This window comes from Oryzias melastigma, linkage group LG4, assembly GCF_002922805.2.
Source record: "Oryzias melastigma strain HK-1 linkage group LG4, ASM292280v2, whole genome shotgun sequence".
Classification (NCBI taxonomy): domain Eukaryota; kingdom Metazoa; phylum Chordata; class Actinopteri; order Beloniformes; family Adrianichthyidae; genus Oryzias; species Oryzias melastigma.
In genome coordinates, this window is record NC_050515.1 from 26,955,829 (window position 1) to 26,971,833 (window position 16,005).

Below are 16,005 nucleotides of genomic sequence, written 5' to 3' on the forward strand. Positions count from 1 at the left end.
CTGCGGATATCTGATTTAGAATGTTTGAAGACAAATAATCTTGAGAGATCAGGATTTTTTATTGTGAAGAGTTCTACAAAAACATTGGAAATCATGTCTCCATGTTTGGGTTTATATGATTATTAATACTGTACGAGTATAAGTCACAGTTTTTATAGTTTACTTATACTCAGGAGCGACTTATTTGTGGGGATTTTTAGACATAAATAGGTTCATATATTTGTTATTTTCCCAGTAAACACCTGTTGTTCTTTAGCAGTTGTTTCCTCTAACAACCACTAGAGAGCGCTGCGTCTGAGAATAAGTATTTCCTACTGACAGTGGCAGAAGAAGTGTTGTCCAAAACAAACGTGGAATAAAATTTAAATGTTTTCCTCTTAATCTTTGATATTTTCTAATACAGATCAAAAGATTGGTATTCTTGTTTTTATTTATTTTTTTTAATTGGCTACACTTGGCGGATTGTTCCGAACCGTCAAATTTTTTCACAAAAATCCAACTTATACTCCAGAGCAACTTATACTCCGAAAAATATACTAATAGATTTTCCCGGTAAAGGGGGCTTCTATCTCACTCCGGGGGCTGTTTCTTTATGACAGCCGCTTCTGCTGTGCTTCTGTGTCTCTGTGACTAAGTTTGAAAAGCTCACTGTCTCATGTTAACCCGAGAGGCAAAAATAAAATTAAGAGACCTTTATCCTTTTTTTTTTCTTTTTTTTTCTTTAAAGTCCAGATGAGGCCCGAGCAGTGGCTCTCTGTTTGCCAGCATATCAAGCGAGTGAGCTCCACCATGGGAGCAAAAGCCGGCGATCGGTCCAGAGTGTATCACCCCAAAGTAGCCGGATGAGCTCTGCAACCCTGCACCTCCAGCGGATTAAGGAAACAGACGGAAGTTCAAGACAAAAACCCTTGTTTTGGATCAGCCTGAGCTGCATGGCGCCCAAGGCAAAATGTGATTTTTATTTATGGTTTATATTTTTTCATTTTTTAACATTTCACACAAAATCAATGGCGTGTTAAACTGTAAAAAAAACATTGTAATTTGACGCCTTCTCCAGCAGATATCTCCCTAGGCGGCCGCCTAGCTTTCCCATACCCAGGGCTGGAACTGCTTTGGATTAAAATTCTACCCACTGATTGAGTCACTGAAAACGTCACGTGCCCAAATCTGAGTTCCCGATTGGTAGATGTGATGCAGCGACCTGTCAAACTTCTCATATTTAAATTCTGGCCACGCTGCCTAATTCTCGCCTCACCGCTTAAATCGAGCTGCTGGCAGACCACCGTGCTGTGCCTCTCGCTCAAATCACGTTGTGGGACTTCAGACCGCCCAATGTCGTGTCTATTCCATTGACTTAACATTGAAACTGGCCGCCTCAAATCACGTTTGATGTGAATGCACCTCTACAGAGCTCCAGTCAGATGTGTGAAACCACAATTTTGAATTTCTAAATGGTTGGGACTCACGTAAATGACAAGAGACGCCAACCGAATGTCACTACCAAATCCGAGTCCCTGATTGGTCAAAGTTGGTTTCACTGTTAATGTGTATTCATTGGACGCATGTTTCGTGCGTAGAACCTGAAAACGGACTTGTGTAGTGACGTGTGAAAGCAAGATGTTTTTATCAGGAATCCCAAACATGAACATAGACTTTTTATTGAAAGTTGTTTCTCAAATGCGTGTTGCTGTGCCTGGTGTGAACGTAGCATTATAGCTGTTTTCTAATACCTTTTACCTGATCTCTTCTATACTAAAGCTGCAGCTTTACAGACTCAGATCAGGTTTTGAGTTTAAACCATGTAAAGCTAGTGCATGTGCTATTGTTTTGTCTGTTTCTAAGCCAACTCTGTTTCTGCATGAAATATTGAACAAACAAAAAGAGTACATTTTTGACCGAACCCCCACAAAAAGACTTTGAAGAGACGCCATGCCCTTCAACAAATCTATACAGCAGCTGCTGCTAATTCAAAGCTGTTATACATAAAAACAAACTGCACTCAGCATGATGCTAATACAACACGAGGGCTACTTGTTGGCACTTTTCTATCTGTCTGATAATGGTTTATGTTTGCACAGCTCGTGCCTCTCTTTCCTTTCATGTCTGGAGCAGCGGCAGGACAGACGCTGCTCTCGCCCCCGTCCTCATCACCACTTCACGGGCTATTCAATTAGCAGAAGAAGCATGGGAGATGGAGCCATAATGGAGCTGATGAGATGCACAAGGACAGGTGACACTAATCAGAGCGGCGCCCCATTGTCTCTGTGTGGGCATCATTAAGCAAATAGTGATTTCAACTTTTTTTTTCTCCCTGAGCTGAACACACTCATGCAAGCCGCGTGCTTTCTCCTATGTACCACCAATTTTTCAGCTTGTGCAAAAAGAGTAAAGTAAGGTTTAACGGGAACAAAACATTATTTCCCACCCATTGAAAAAAGGTTTCAAAGCAGCACATCTCGTAAAGAAATCAATGTGAAATACTGATATGTCTATCTTTTGACTTAATACGTACCAAATGAGTTTATTTCAGTAAAATGCCACTGATTCAGAAAGAGATCAAGTGTCCATTCCTTAAATCTGCATCTTTTCCCTTTGCTTGAGCGAGTGGATCTGGGATTCTGGGCTGGATGATGAAGGAAGTCTGCAGAGCTTTATGGTAGCGGCTAATGAGCCAACTTGACAGACACCTGAAAAACAGAGTCACACATTAGGGCAGGACCAAATACTCAGGCACTGTCATTCTGCACTTTACTCCAAAGACCAACTGTTTTTATACACTGAATCCAGTTTTGGAGGGTAATAAAATAATCCTAATCTTGTTATTAAAGTAAAGTTTTGTTAAGTTGTTAAGTTTTTAACACATTCTTGTGGCATTTTTTCAGATTATAAAGGACATATACAGTATGATATAATTTAAGATGAAGTATTTCTTTATTCAAATCACGATGGATCAGGGGCAGATGAAAAAGTGCCATTTGAAAAAGGTCCGGTTTGTGCCATGAGGAGGTCAAAGTCTCTGTCCTCTGCTCCATTCTGATGAATCAACTTTCAGACAAATAGATCCATGAACATCTTTGTTTTCCTCGTCTGAGCTGGAATCTGGATTAGAACTTTACGGCTGGATAGTTCTGATATTACTCACCATTTTTATTTGCTACACTAATGTTAGCTTGGGGTTGTGAGGGGCTGTAAGCTAGTGGGAGTGAATGTTAACACAGGAATTTTGGAATGTCAACATTTAGACAGACAAGGATCTGTTTAACACAATTCTACCAAAAAATAAAAGTTAACCTTACCAAATGTAGCAGAAATTTGTTCAAAATGTATTTTATAAATGTCCTACCTCACTGTATTTTTATTATGGACGATATACTGTTTTAAACAAGTCATGGATTATTTCTCTCTGACAACCCGCTCAAACTTGGACAAAGGTTACAAGTACTTCACTAAATGCTGCTTGTTTGATTATGAAAATATAAAAAATTATTCCTCTAATTCATGCTAATGCTAATATTAGCTTTCCACAGTGGGCATGAGATAGGGCTGTAAAAGTTTTTTTTTTTGCCGAGTTCAAATTTCCGTGTTCACAAAAACACTAAAAACAGAACAAAAGGAAGACAATTTCAACATGTCTTACATTAAGAAAAACAAATTACTTCATTTTCTAACGTTGCTCATCCTTTACTTTGCTATTAACCGTGTTTAATCTGCGGTAAATTAAGGTAAAAATCGTAAAAATATATATACATGGAAGTGACAATTCACACGTCATTTCTGAAATATGTGCAGCCGCTGAATTTTTGGAAGCAATCAAGCTCAAGTGGGCCCAAATGGTTTAAAAGTGTGCAGAAATGTGGACCCGATTGGGTTTGTCTGCAGTTCTCCCCAAATATTCTGCCCACTTTAAACCATGGGGACACTTGGCCTTGCTGGGATACAATAACCAAACATATAGTTATAGTGGGACTTTAACTGCGTTTTGAAAGAGTGACAAGAGTCTGGCTAAATTTGGGGTGCTGACATAATCTGACCATCCGTTCCTGCCAAATCCAGCGTGTTCAGAGAAATGATGGAGCCTCATGGGGACACATCCTTTCTTCAACAGGTCAGACTGTAACATGAAGTGGCTGGGGTGAATGTACCAATACTTCTTCATTAAAACAGTTCATTCATGACTTAGTAAAGTTACTTTGTCTTGCCAGTACATATGTCTTTCTTCCCTCACATGCTATTTCTTAGTTGTATAGGACAACATTTGTTGTTTGTTAATACATAAACATTTCCCACTCTCTGAAACAGTCTTTTGAATGATGCTCCGCCCACACTACAGCCAAGTTCCTTTTCAATGGCTGACTGTTGTGATTGAATTAGCTTATTATTAGCATAGTGTTCACTGTTCTCTTCATGTAAAAAAAAGTCAAATACAATACTTTGGGTGATATTCAAACATACACAAAGGTTTACAGTTTCTGGTCAAACTATTCCAGCTTTGTGAACCCTGCAAGCAAAAAAATGTCCTTTGGAGTTGTTCATCTGTTTACAGAGGTGTAGTGAGAAGAACAATTACCTCCATAAGGTCATCCAGTACGCTTTCATCAGACTACATTAGTGCCAAACTTTGGGAAATCATCATCACTACTGTACACCACATCACAGAGGGGTGACACAGACGGTCCTAACAGCAGTTCTAAAATGGAATTGACCTCGAGCGAATAACCTCTATATACAGATGTCAACCATGTCCTGGTAGACAATGGACACAAAGACCCAATCTCGTGTTAATTTACATTGTTGAAAATTAAAATTCTGAACTAAAATTGCAAATTTAGAACCAAATTTAGAACAAAAAAAGTAAAAAAAACAAAACAGCGGCATCTTTTTTAAATTTGGTAAACGTTTTAGGTTTATAGTTTATTTTCGTGTTGGTGCTTTTGTTGGTGTGTTGTGGCTTTTGTCGTTGTGCTTCAGCTTCTGTTGTTGTCTACTGATTTTTGTCGGTATGTTCTCCGGCTTTTGTTGTCGTTTGTTGGCTTTTGTCATTGTGTTGTCGGCTGTTGTTGTTGTGTGACTTTTGTCATTTTGCTTTGGCTTTTGTCGTCATGTTGTCTGCTTTAGTCGTCGTACTTCGACTTTTGTTGTCATTTGTTGGTTTTTGGCGTCATGTTCTGGATTATATTGTCGTTCTTCAGCTTTTGTTGTTGTTTATTGGCTGTTGTCGTTGTGTTGTCTGCTTTTGTTGTGGCTTTTGTCGTCGTCTTGTGGCTTTTGTCGTCATGTTGTGGCTTTTGTCGAAGTGTTGTGGCTTTTGTTGTTGTGTTGTGGCTTTTGTCAGTGTGTTTTGGTTTTTGTCGTTGTGTTGTGGCTTTTGTCGTTGGGTTGTGGTTTTTGTTGTTGTGTTGTGGCTTTTGTCAGTGTGTTGTGTTTTTTGTCAAAGTGTTGTGGCTTTTGTCGTCGTGTTGTGGTTTTTATCGTCGTGTTGTGGTTTTTGTCGTTGTGTTGTGGCTTTTGTCGTCGTGTTGTGACTTTTATTGTCATGTTGTGGCTTTTGTCGTTGTGTTGTGGCTTTTGTCGTTGTGTTGTCTGCTTTTGTTGTGACTTTTGTCATTGTGTTGTGGCTTTTGTCGTTGTGTTGTCTGCTTTTGTAGTGACTTTTGTCATTGTGTTGTGACTTTTGTCGTCGTGTTGTGGCTTTTATCGTCATGTTGTGGCTTTTGTCGTCGTGTTGTGGCTTTTGTCGTCATGTTGTGGCTTTTGTCGTTGTGTTGTCTCTTTTGTTGTCATGTGAGCTATGTCTGCCCCCATATCTGGCAGTCCAGTGACCCCATAAAGGAAATGGACGGACGGATAAGTAAAGCTAATGAAAAACGTGATGATGTTAAGGTTTTGTTTATTTTTCCAGTGTTTTTGGTTCCAGTTTAAAGTTTAACAGAATGTATTTTATCTTCTAAGCTGCTCTGCAAAAGTTCATTGATTAGAGCCAAAAAGAAGCGGTGTGAGTCACCAGAGGAAACTCTACTAAACTTGTGTAAACACCTGCTTTGCTCCTAATGGTTTCTCCGAACAGATTGTGTTTGTAATGGTGGGTCGAGTGCATTTCGATGATCTTCATGCAGACGCGCTGATGTGGGAGCTGATGGTTAAAGCTGGGCTCTGAGGTGGTTCAACAGCTGCACAATGTTTCATTTCCCACAATCAGGAGCCACTTGATATCAAGACATGCACCTTTCAGCGCCGCCTGATGAAAGGCCAGAGGAGCCGAGCCTCATTAATTCCCCGTGGACTTTTTCAATCCGAAGAATTAATAATACATCTGAATTCAACATTTTAGGAGCATAATAGCACAATGGACATGAGGAGGAGGAAAAATCTCTCCCAGCAGGTTTGCTGCATGGATAACCTCAGCTCACATAGTAATTGGCTGCCGAGGCAAATCAATGGCTCACATCAGAATTGAAGCATTCTGCTTGTTTACTACATCCATCATTTGTTCTTATCAAGCGTGATCAGATCAATTTCCCTCCCTAATATAGGTTTGATGGCACAAAGAAAAGCCGTGGAAAGGGGTTTCTGGTGCGTCGTGGTAACTAAACTGTCAGCAGATAAGAGGGCCCTCGGTATCGACTTGTGGCTAATTCTTTGCACGGCTGTTTGCCTTGAAAACAGCTGGAAGTACGGTGTGAAGCCTTTGCTCAAATGTCGTAGGAAGGATCACGCTGTGGAACGCGGCGCAGAGAGGCTCTCTCCGAGAAGACTGAAGCTTCCACTTAAAGCGGCACATTTGTCCTCTCGCTTCCTGGCGGAGGAGGCCGGCTCGTCCTCGGGCAGCTCTGCAAACCGCTGCAGACAGTAGCGTGAGGTGAGAGAGCCGTGTAGGCCACTTTGTATCATGTCAGCACGGGCGCTCAGACGCCATCTCCACAGTGTCCCTTGTCACCAATCACATCCTTTTAAACCACCCAGGGAGCTCGACACCCCCCTGCCCCCTTCACACACACATCCATCCTCCTTATCTGTCAATGCTGCTTAAATAATGTAATTAATGACTTAATTAACATTTCCATAATCTATTTTAATAAATCTAACACGGCGTAATGAGAGTTTCTAACCTCCAGGCAGTGGCATATAAAAATTCACAGCGCAGAGCTGCACGGTCAGGGCACTGTCGCGCCGCCGCAAACGCTCGCCGTGACAGTAAAGAGAGGAGAGGGCGCATATTGTGTGACAGCCTTCTGAGATGCCGCTCACGCCTGACAAATGGAATGTGACTTCTTGAATGTGTCCAGGAACAAACCTGCAGCAGGAGGAGCGTTGTGCTTTCAGGGTCAAAACGAGGAAGGATGAAGATGACGAGGAGGAGTCGTCGTTTGTTGTCTTACTGGTTGTTGACTTTTTAGGTGAAGCTGCCAGCTGGAGGAAATTATTCACTTTTGATCTATTTTTTTTTATCATTTAAGCCAACAAATTCATATTTTCTTTGTTTGATGGCAAGTTTGTGTATGCAAACTAAAAAAGGATATATATATATTTGTAGGTTTGCATTAAAAAAACTTTTCTTTAGACAAACATCACATTTTTTATACTTATTTAAAGCAACTTAAATCCCAATCATTAATAAAACAGAGAAACGTTACCACCCACAACCCATCAGAAAAATCAGATAAATAAAGATTCCTTTTTTAAGGGCTGTGAACATCAATACGTCATCAATTAATCAACCCGAATTAACGCGTTAATAAAAGTGTGAAAAATATATATTTTTTTCTTTTAGTGGGTCGACAGACCTAATTAAAAATACGTGTTCTAAATGTACAGTGTTGCATGTGATTTCATGTTGTGATTATTCATAGATAATAAGCAGTCAGCAAAAAAAAGTTAATTGCGATTAATCGCAATTAACCTTTTCCCAATTTGCGATTAATTAGTTACTTTTATTTTATAGATTCCTGGCCCTACTTTTTAATCTAAAATGTCCTTTCAGTCAAAGAAAAAAAACTTTTTTCAACACCCTGTCACATTTAGTCATCAGAAGTCAGGAAAGTTTTCTGAACTAAACAAGGAGCAACTGCATGTGGAGGTCAAGTCTGCTTTGAAAAGTCTTGATAACAGCAAAGTAATTTTACTCTAGTGATCTGATAGCTGTGGGAAAACAAAATAACCTTTTTCATATCTGGTTGTGTTGTTGCTTCTCCACGTATCTATGAGCAGTATGTCATTCTGTGATAAACCAGAACAAAATGAGTACTTTTTAAACATCTAATGCTATATTCACTGAAGATCCCAGATGAAGGAAAAGCAAATATTTTGACATTTTATAAGTAATATTTCACAAATAAAATGGAAAAAAAACACATTCTAATTAAAGTGAAATGTAGAGATTTTAAGCATAAATGCTTTTGTAAAAACTATATTGGACTGATGTCTGGACACTAAAATCATTCCTCAGACAATCAAATTTGACGATCACATGAGAAGGTCAAAGCTGTGCTTCACAGGCTTAAAAAGTCAGTTTGAATGATTTTCTCCATCTGAAGGAATTATTTATAAATTACAGACAGAAAAACTCACAAAGAAATGATCCACTCATGGAGTTATGATAGAAGAAAAATCATGTTATTTGCTTCGAAAACATGATTTGGTTTTTTTTTTTTTTTTGTAACACTTGATAATAAGTACAAACTATAGAGCATTAGTTGAACTTGAATTAACACTTAATTAATCATTCATAAAGCCTCACACCTACTTTATTAAGCATAAGTTAGTATCTTATATGTGCTGTCATTAACACTATAGTTGAAAAGAATTGCTGTAATGTGTTTATTAATGGTATGATAAGACCGTATTCATTAACAATTAAGTATTGAAAACTATTTATTAAATTATTTACAAATGTAAATGTGGTTAATTAAGCTGTAAGCTCATTTACAAAGTACATTATTTGAAAAACCTTGTAAATGTCTAATTATATACATCACATTTTTACAAATATACTGTTAATCTGTTAATAAATATTTATAAACTCCTTATTTAAAGTGAGGACTAATTATGCCTTATAAAATCTTTACACATGAGATATGAGGGCTTTGCTATTCGACAAAAAAGAGCAACACAGAGAGATACACAACACAGAAATATTATTATACAATTGAAACATAACAAGCTAAATTTGAGAAACTATAACAATAAACATTTTTTCAGTAAAATAAATAAACTTTGGGTCACAAGTATCAAAATCATGCAAACAAAATCATTGTAAAATAATAAAATATTGCACAGATTGATTAAGTGTTAACTAATGCTCAACTAACGAATGTGCAGTTATTATAAAGCTTTAGCTTTTTTTTTTCTGGTAAAAAGCTTTTATTTGGAAAAAACTGCACCAAACTTTAAAATACCACTGAAATTTGGTAGAAAGCTTTAGAGCTGATGAATATCCCCCAAAACGCCATTGAAGTCGTCCTAAACTTAAAGCTTCCACTCTATTGAAGCTCTGTGGGCCTTTTTTGAGTGCATTGAAAATCCCCATGCATGACTCCAAAAGTGTGAAGTTGTTGTAGTTGGTGAGTTTATTCATAAAACTGGGTAATAATAAAGATTTGTCTGCACCTGAGTTTCTTTTCGGACTCATCATTCCAGTGTTAGCTGGGGTGTCTTTAGGACCTCCAACAACTCACCATTCAGTCCGAGTCGATTTGACCCAAAGTGCAATTAAAAACCCCTCCAGTTCTGTTCTGTGCGTGGTACACTTCCCTACCCCTTTGACTCCTCCCACTTGCTCCAATTGTAGGGGCATTTGAAGGTCTTTTGGAGCCCCGCCCCCTCAGAGGAGATTTTGGAAACAGAGGCTTCAGATCAACATGAAAAATTGACTTTTAAGACATTTAGGTTGTGGTATTTTGAATAAAAACTTCATAATCATCATTAAATCACTACTAGGAACTTTTTTTTTTAGTTGTCAAAAATAAAAAAAATGGCTGCAGCGTGGGGTCAACGTGGTCCAAACAGAGGGGTGGTTGTGAGCTCATCTGCCTTAGCTTTGTCCTTGTTCAGAAGACTTACATCAGAGCACAGGCTCCAAGATCGGAACAGGGGGGGTGGGGAGGTGGGGTGATGGCTGCTCCTTACAAGAGCTCGGCCCCCCCGAGGCTGAAGTGTGACTGAGATGCACACTGACAGAGGGCAGCAGGAGGCTGGCACATCCCAGGCACCACGAGCACCATGGGGCAGGGTTCTGTAAAGACCACCAAACCTGATAGGGCCCCCACCACCCTCCGCGATGCGCCAGCAGTGATGCAAGCGGAGGACCTGTGTGGGACGAGTTACGTAAAGCCCTCTCCAGCAAACAGGAGCCCCTCTGTGTGTTTGAAGCGAGGTGTCAGCGTTTTTTCACTGTCGGGACCTCTTTCTTCTCGAACCGCGACGCCGACACGTGAAGCCCATCTGCAGAACATGCTGCAAACAAACCAATTTCCTGTCATAAAATTACAGCTCATTACTGGTGCGGACAGCATAATGATGCGGAGGCACACCACCGCCACCACCGCCGCCACCGCCTTTATTAATTACCAGCTGGCTTGCTGCATTCCTTGCAAGGGCAGTTAATGGATGGAAAAAAAAAAGTCATGGGCCTTGTCGAGTTAATTACAAACAGCCTCTCTTCCTCGACTTTAGACAAATACTGGAGGAAGGACACGTGTAGAAGACCAGCTTTAATTTTTGCTGCAGGCGGAAAAGGCAGCACAGGGTGAACCAAGGGCCGCGTCCTCCACTCCAACCACACTTTATGTTTTATGAACTTGTTGAAACATTAGAAGTGTGGTTTGCTTTTGATAATTACACCAATGAAACTTATTTGTCTATAATACGCTTTGTGTTTTTAACTTCATAGAGTAACTGCTGGAGGCAATTACTGATCTGCATTTGTAATCTGATTACAGTACAGGCCACATGTGGCTTTCTAATCAAAATAGATATTGTTTATGCCAGGAATCTAATGCATTATTTACAAGATAGAGGTTAATAAAAACAGACTGTTCATTTACTAATGGTTTACAGTACTGCAGGCATCTTTCCAATTAGGAATATCAAAATGGGGAAAGGGAAAACAAGAGGGGCGGGGTGAGCCTGTTTCCAGAGATGCTTGTTTTCTGACCCCTGCAGTGTGTCTAAACTCACATAAAAATGAAATGTTACCGGAGAACGTTATTTATTTGGCAGAGCTAAATGAAGCCAGCATGAGAAGACTGTCATCATCACTTTTACCATGAATCACTCCCGACTGCTTTTCTACATGTTGCATGAAGTTCGTCCCAAGGTAATTCCATTCATTTACACAACTGATACGAAGGACGATAAATAACGAGGAGATCCTAAAATACTCACTTGATGAGCAGCAGCTCCGTCAGGAAACCAAAAGTGCCAGCTGCCAGTTTGAAGGTGATGTGTGAAGGATTGTTGGGGAAGGCGGTCATCAGGCAGTGAACAACATAAGGCACCGCTCCCATCAAAATAATGGCCGTGATGAGTGCGAGCCACGTCTGCCACTGGACGCTCAGCGACCGCCAAGGGGAACGCCTCTGCAGCTGGTACTGGAAGGCACAAAGGGAAACGTCTGATCAGCGTCTGTGCACGCACCTCTGTCTGACACCGACCCAAACGGAGTCCAAAATCAATGGGACACAACAACATGGGGAGCATGGATGTGTCCAAATTCCTTCACTCCTCTGTGTACTATGAAGTGTTCTCCACGTCGGAGTGCCGTCCGAATTCCCATCCTAATCCCTATTAAAAACTACAAAGAACTATATAGTGGATTTCAAAAGCAATTCAGACCCCATGCTCACTACGTTCTTTTATTTTTTTTAAAACAGCATATGACATCACCAATTTCACAAAGTGAAAATCGAATCAATACGAACATTTTCTATTTGTGACTTCACTGTCTTCTGATGATAAAATGTTAATAGCTTGTTAAAAAATTACATCTAAAGACATTTTTTTGCAAAAAATGTTAAAATGCAATACATTTTGGTCTATATTCGCCAATGTAGTGAGCATCAAAGCACAGCTGTGTTTTGCAAAGACTTCTGGGAAATTTCTAGGGCACAGGATTTTGGAATTGTAGAATTGTAAAACTTCCCTCCTTTTCTTTTCTCAGTCCAAAAAAAAAAAAAGAGTCAATAATCAATATAATAAAGCTTTGCATAATTTACAAAAGGGGTTTATACAAATATACATCTTGCGTGCTATAAGATCAATAACCCCTTTTGTGAAATCACAAGAAGTTCTCAGCTCGTATCTGTTTGCCCAGCTGTTGGACAGGACAAGTTTAAAAAATAAATAACTAAATAAAATCTAGAAAGTCCAGCACTTTATATTTTTTTGTAGTTGAGGAGTAGTGAGGGAATTCGGACACAACCCACAAGTCTTGCATTTAGGCTGGGAGGCGTATCCATGGAGTCTTTCTGCAGTTTATCAGAAAGTGAGAGGAAAGAATTTTAAGATTTGAAAATGATTGTCAGAGCTCATAAACCTGAAATAAAACAGTATAATTTTCTAAAGTCCATTTTTGGTGAACCCATATTTGTGTTGTTAGCTAAATAGGGGAACACCAGGGTAATTTGTTAATGCTGCTCAACTTTGACCAAGTTTCAAAACAGTCCTCTGGGGATTTTATTCAGCTTTTTATGTGGGGATTGTGAATGAATTCCACTAAAAAAATTGAGTTTCTGCTTTAGCCTCCGCTCCATTTAGCTGGTTGGGGTGCTGGTTTGGATCACCAGAGGTGGTTTTACCTATGGACAATCCACTCCAATCCAATGCAATCCAATCCAGTCCAATCCAATCCAATCCAATCCAATCCAGTCCAATTAAATTACCGTATTTTCCGGAGTATAAGTCGCACTTTTAAGAGAATAGTCCAAAGTTTATGAACAAATTCAACAAGCCCAACGTAACGTTGCATTTGACATCAAATGCGATTCATGCGTCAAATTCGAGTCCGCTGAATCTTTTAAAATGCGTCTAATTTAATGCCCAATGCTTGTCCAAAAATGTGTTCATAAACTAGACACTCCCATTGGAGAAGCTGTCTGAAGTTTTTAGCCTCATCGCTACATGATGGAGGCTTTGGCTGTTTATCTCGTTTAAAATACACAGAAGATACGGATGATGTTGAGAGGTTAAGTTATTTATTTTAAAGAACTCCACAAAAGCATCTATAATCATCTCTCCATTCTGGGTTAAGGACAGCAGTCTTTTGTCTTTTTCGTTACCTTCTAGCCTGCAGGAGCTGCATCTAAATGACAGATTTTAGCTGCTCTTCTGTCTGTTTATAACCCAGTTTGATGGCTTGTTGTCCCGCATTAGCCCAGGAAGAGAAAAATAAAAACAATAATAATAATGTCTTGATGCAAATGATAAAAACATCATAACATCCATGAGGAGAATGATTAGATTATCAGGAACGTTTGTTTTGAACGTAACTTCTTCTGCGTTTCTGTCAGCTGACAGCAGTAGATACTGATACACAAAACTACAGCGCCCTCTAGTGGTTGTTATTGAGAAACAACCGCGAAAAGGAAACCGGTTTAAGTGGGGAAAATAACAAAAATATGAGCCTATTTATGTTTAAAGAAATCACATATAAGTTGCTCCTGAGTATAAGTCGCACCCTTGGAAAATCTGTGAAAAAAAGCGCAATTTATAGTCCGGAAAATACGGTAAATTAAATTAAATTAAATTAATTAAAATAAATAATAACACAAACACATTGGCAGTTTTTTTAATTGCTGTTTTTTTAGACTAAAAATGCCAAGTTCCACATGAAATTAATGAAAAATGCACTAACTATGGCGCCCCTACTATCATGTCAACTTGCTCCTCTATGACAATATTATGCACTCTCCGTGTGTAAGAAAACACGGAGAGAACAGGGGATGCAGCAGGTTCCCCAAAAAGTAGCCTACCAACCTGTTGGTGGGCCAGGATGAAGAACCACTTCAGTTGGTTTAAAAACCGTCATCAAAACACTTTAAAATAGAGAACAAGTGGTCCAAAGACGGGGTCTAGTCTTTTCTGAGATTCTAATTTTTCCTCTAAATTTCTAAAAAGCTGAAGGAAGCAAACCCGTCAGAGCCTTAGTTGTCTAAGCTGATGTGGTCACAATCTGTTACTGTTGATTCCAATATTTACGTTTCTCAATCTCAGTCAACACAAAGCCTCCAAACTGACAGGGCAGCGGGAAACAGTGTACACAGTTCCACATGATCGTTATGAAGTGGCCGGCCCTCAGGATCTATCACTCTGCTTCTTTTTCGTGTCCACCCTTTTCTACCTGTTGATAACTGTGCATTTATGAGGGATGCTAATATGCATGTAGACCGATACAGTGTGCGTCCTTTACAGATATCTGATTTGATATTCACTTTATCTGTTAGACTTTTTTTTCTAGATTTTTAATCTGATCTACAAAATTCTGAGCATTAATATAGAACAGACCCAAAAGCCCAAATATCTCAGTATTATTGCAAAAGAGAGACATATTTTGAATTTGGTGCCATCTTTATCTAAATGGAAACACTTCCTGTGTGATCCTTTAACCCTTTAACACCTGAGGCGACGCTTAAACATAAAATCTTTAGCACACCGTAATTTTTCAACCGTTAACACAATAATTCTAGTAGATTTTGAAGGAGAAAAGCGGCTCCCAGGCCGGGGAGAAGACAGAAGATAAACAGTCGTGAAGCTGCGTCGTCACTGATGACTGTTGCCCCGTAGATCGGTAAAAGTTATAGTGAAGTTGGGATGAAAATACACAGTTGCAGGGTGAGCAGCAAATCTCGGCTTTTCTTGAATTTGGGTTAATAGTTGCGATCAAAACATTGCGAAATCCTGGAGGATCTGACTTATGTGAAATTTTTTAATTCAAAGGAGCTGCGGGAATTTCCCACGAGGATGAAGAACATGTAACCAGTTTACAACGCGCACACACACTCACATACAACCTGACGTGCACACTCTCACAGCTAGGTAGCATGGAAAAATGTCATCTGCTCTGCATTTTTCTAAATTTAAGCAAAGGCTGAGACAAACCAATGTTTTCATTTTCTGCTACAATGAACATGTTGACAAGTTTGAATAGTTTTTTTTACAGAAGAATCGTTACATCCTTGATAACGAAAAATATCAATATAAAAGAAGAGAAGCTGGGGATGTACCAAAAAGGTTAGTATATGGCTTAGTTTCCACTGAGTGGGACGGTCTGGTATTTTGAGCGTTTCTATTGTAAACTGGATCCAGTTTAGTATAGAACCGTATCTCTTGGGGGGCACCCATCCGTCATAGTGTAGGTCCATAAGAAAAATGGAGCTGAGCATTTGGGGTGGAGCCTCTGTTGTCACCCGATGATTGGCAGAAAGTGATGACGACAGTAGAAAGTACAGATATAACGCTCATTTAAGCTAACGTATCCAGCAGTGGTATTCATCTTAGCTGCCTGCAAACTTCTTTCATACAAAATCAATTTCCTGTTATACACAATGTACACAAAGTAAAGCAAGAAAAAGACGAGCTGCTGGATGACCTCCATCACTGTTGCCGTTTTTCAAGTTGTCGCACTACAATGACGCTAGCGTCTACACTGGGGCTGGAAATAACTGGGTGCCTCACAATACGATACGATACATGGCTCACGATATAGATGACATTGTGATACTTCGATAATTGGTAAAAATCGTCTCTACTCACATCATATAGAAGAACTTCCATCCATCCATCCATCTTCTTGACCGCTTTGTCCCTTTCGGGGTCGCGGGGGTGCCGGAGCCTATCCCGGCTACTGAAGGGCGAAGGCGGGGTTCACCCTGGACAGGTCTCCAGTCTGTCGCAGGGCCTCAATCACACACACATTCACTCTCACATTCACACCTAGGGGCAATTTAGAGTCATCAATGAACCTATGAAGCATGTTTTTGGACGGTGGGAGGAAGCCGGAGTCCCCGGTGAAAA

The 16,005-nt window shown here is 39.7% G+C and overlaps 1 protein-coding gene across 1 annotated transcript in view; it reads right to left on the reverse strand.

Moving 5' to 3' along the window:
• Positions 1 to 699: 699 nt before the first annotated feature.
• Positions 700 to 16,005, reverse strand: part of LOC118598707 — a 116,413-nt gene continuing 101,107 nt past the window's right edge. Inside the window, exons 4-5 of the mRNA XM_036211665.1 lie at positions 11,380 to 11,585; positions 700 to 2,687 (exon numbers count right to left, since the gene is read on the reverse strand). Of these exons, the coding sequence (XP_036067558.1) occupies positions 2,546 to 2,687; positions 11,380 to 11,585 (348 nt within the window). The 3' untranslated portion in view covers positions 700 to 2,545. The remainder of the gene's footprint in view (positions 2,688 to 11,379; positions 11,586 to 16,005) is intronic.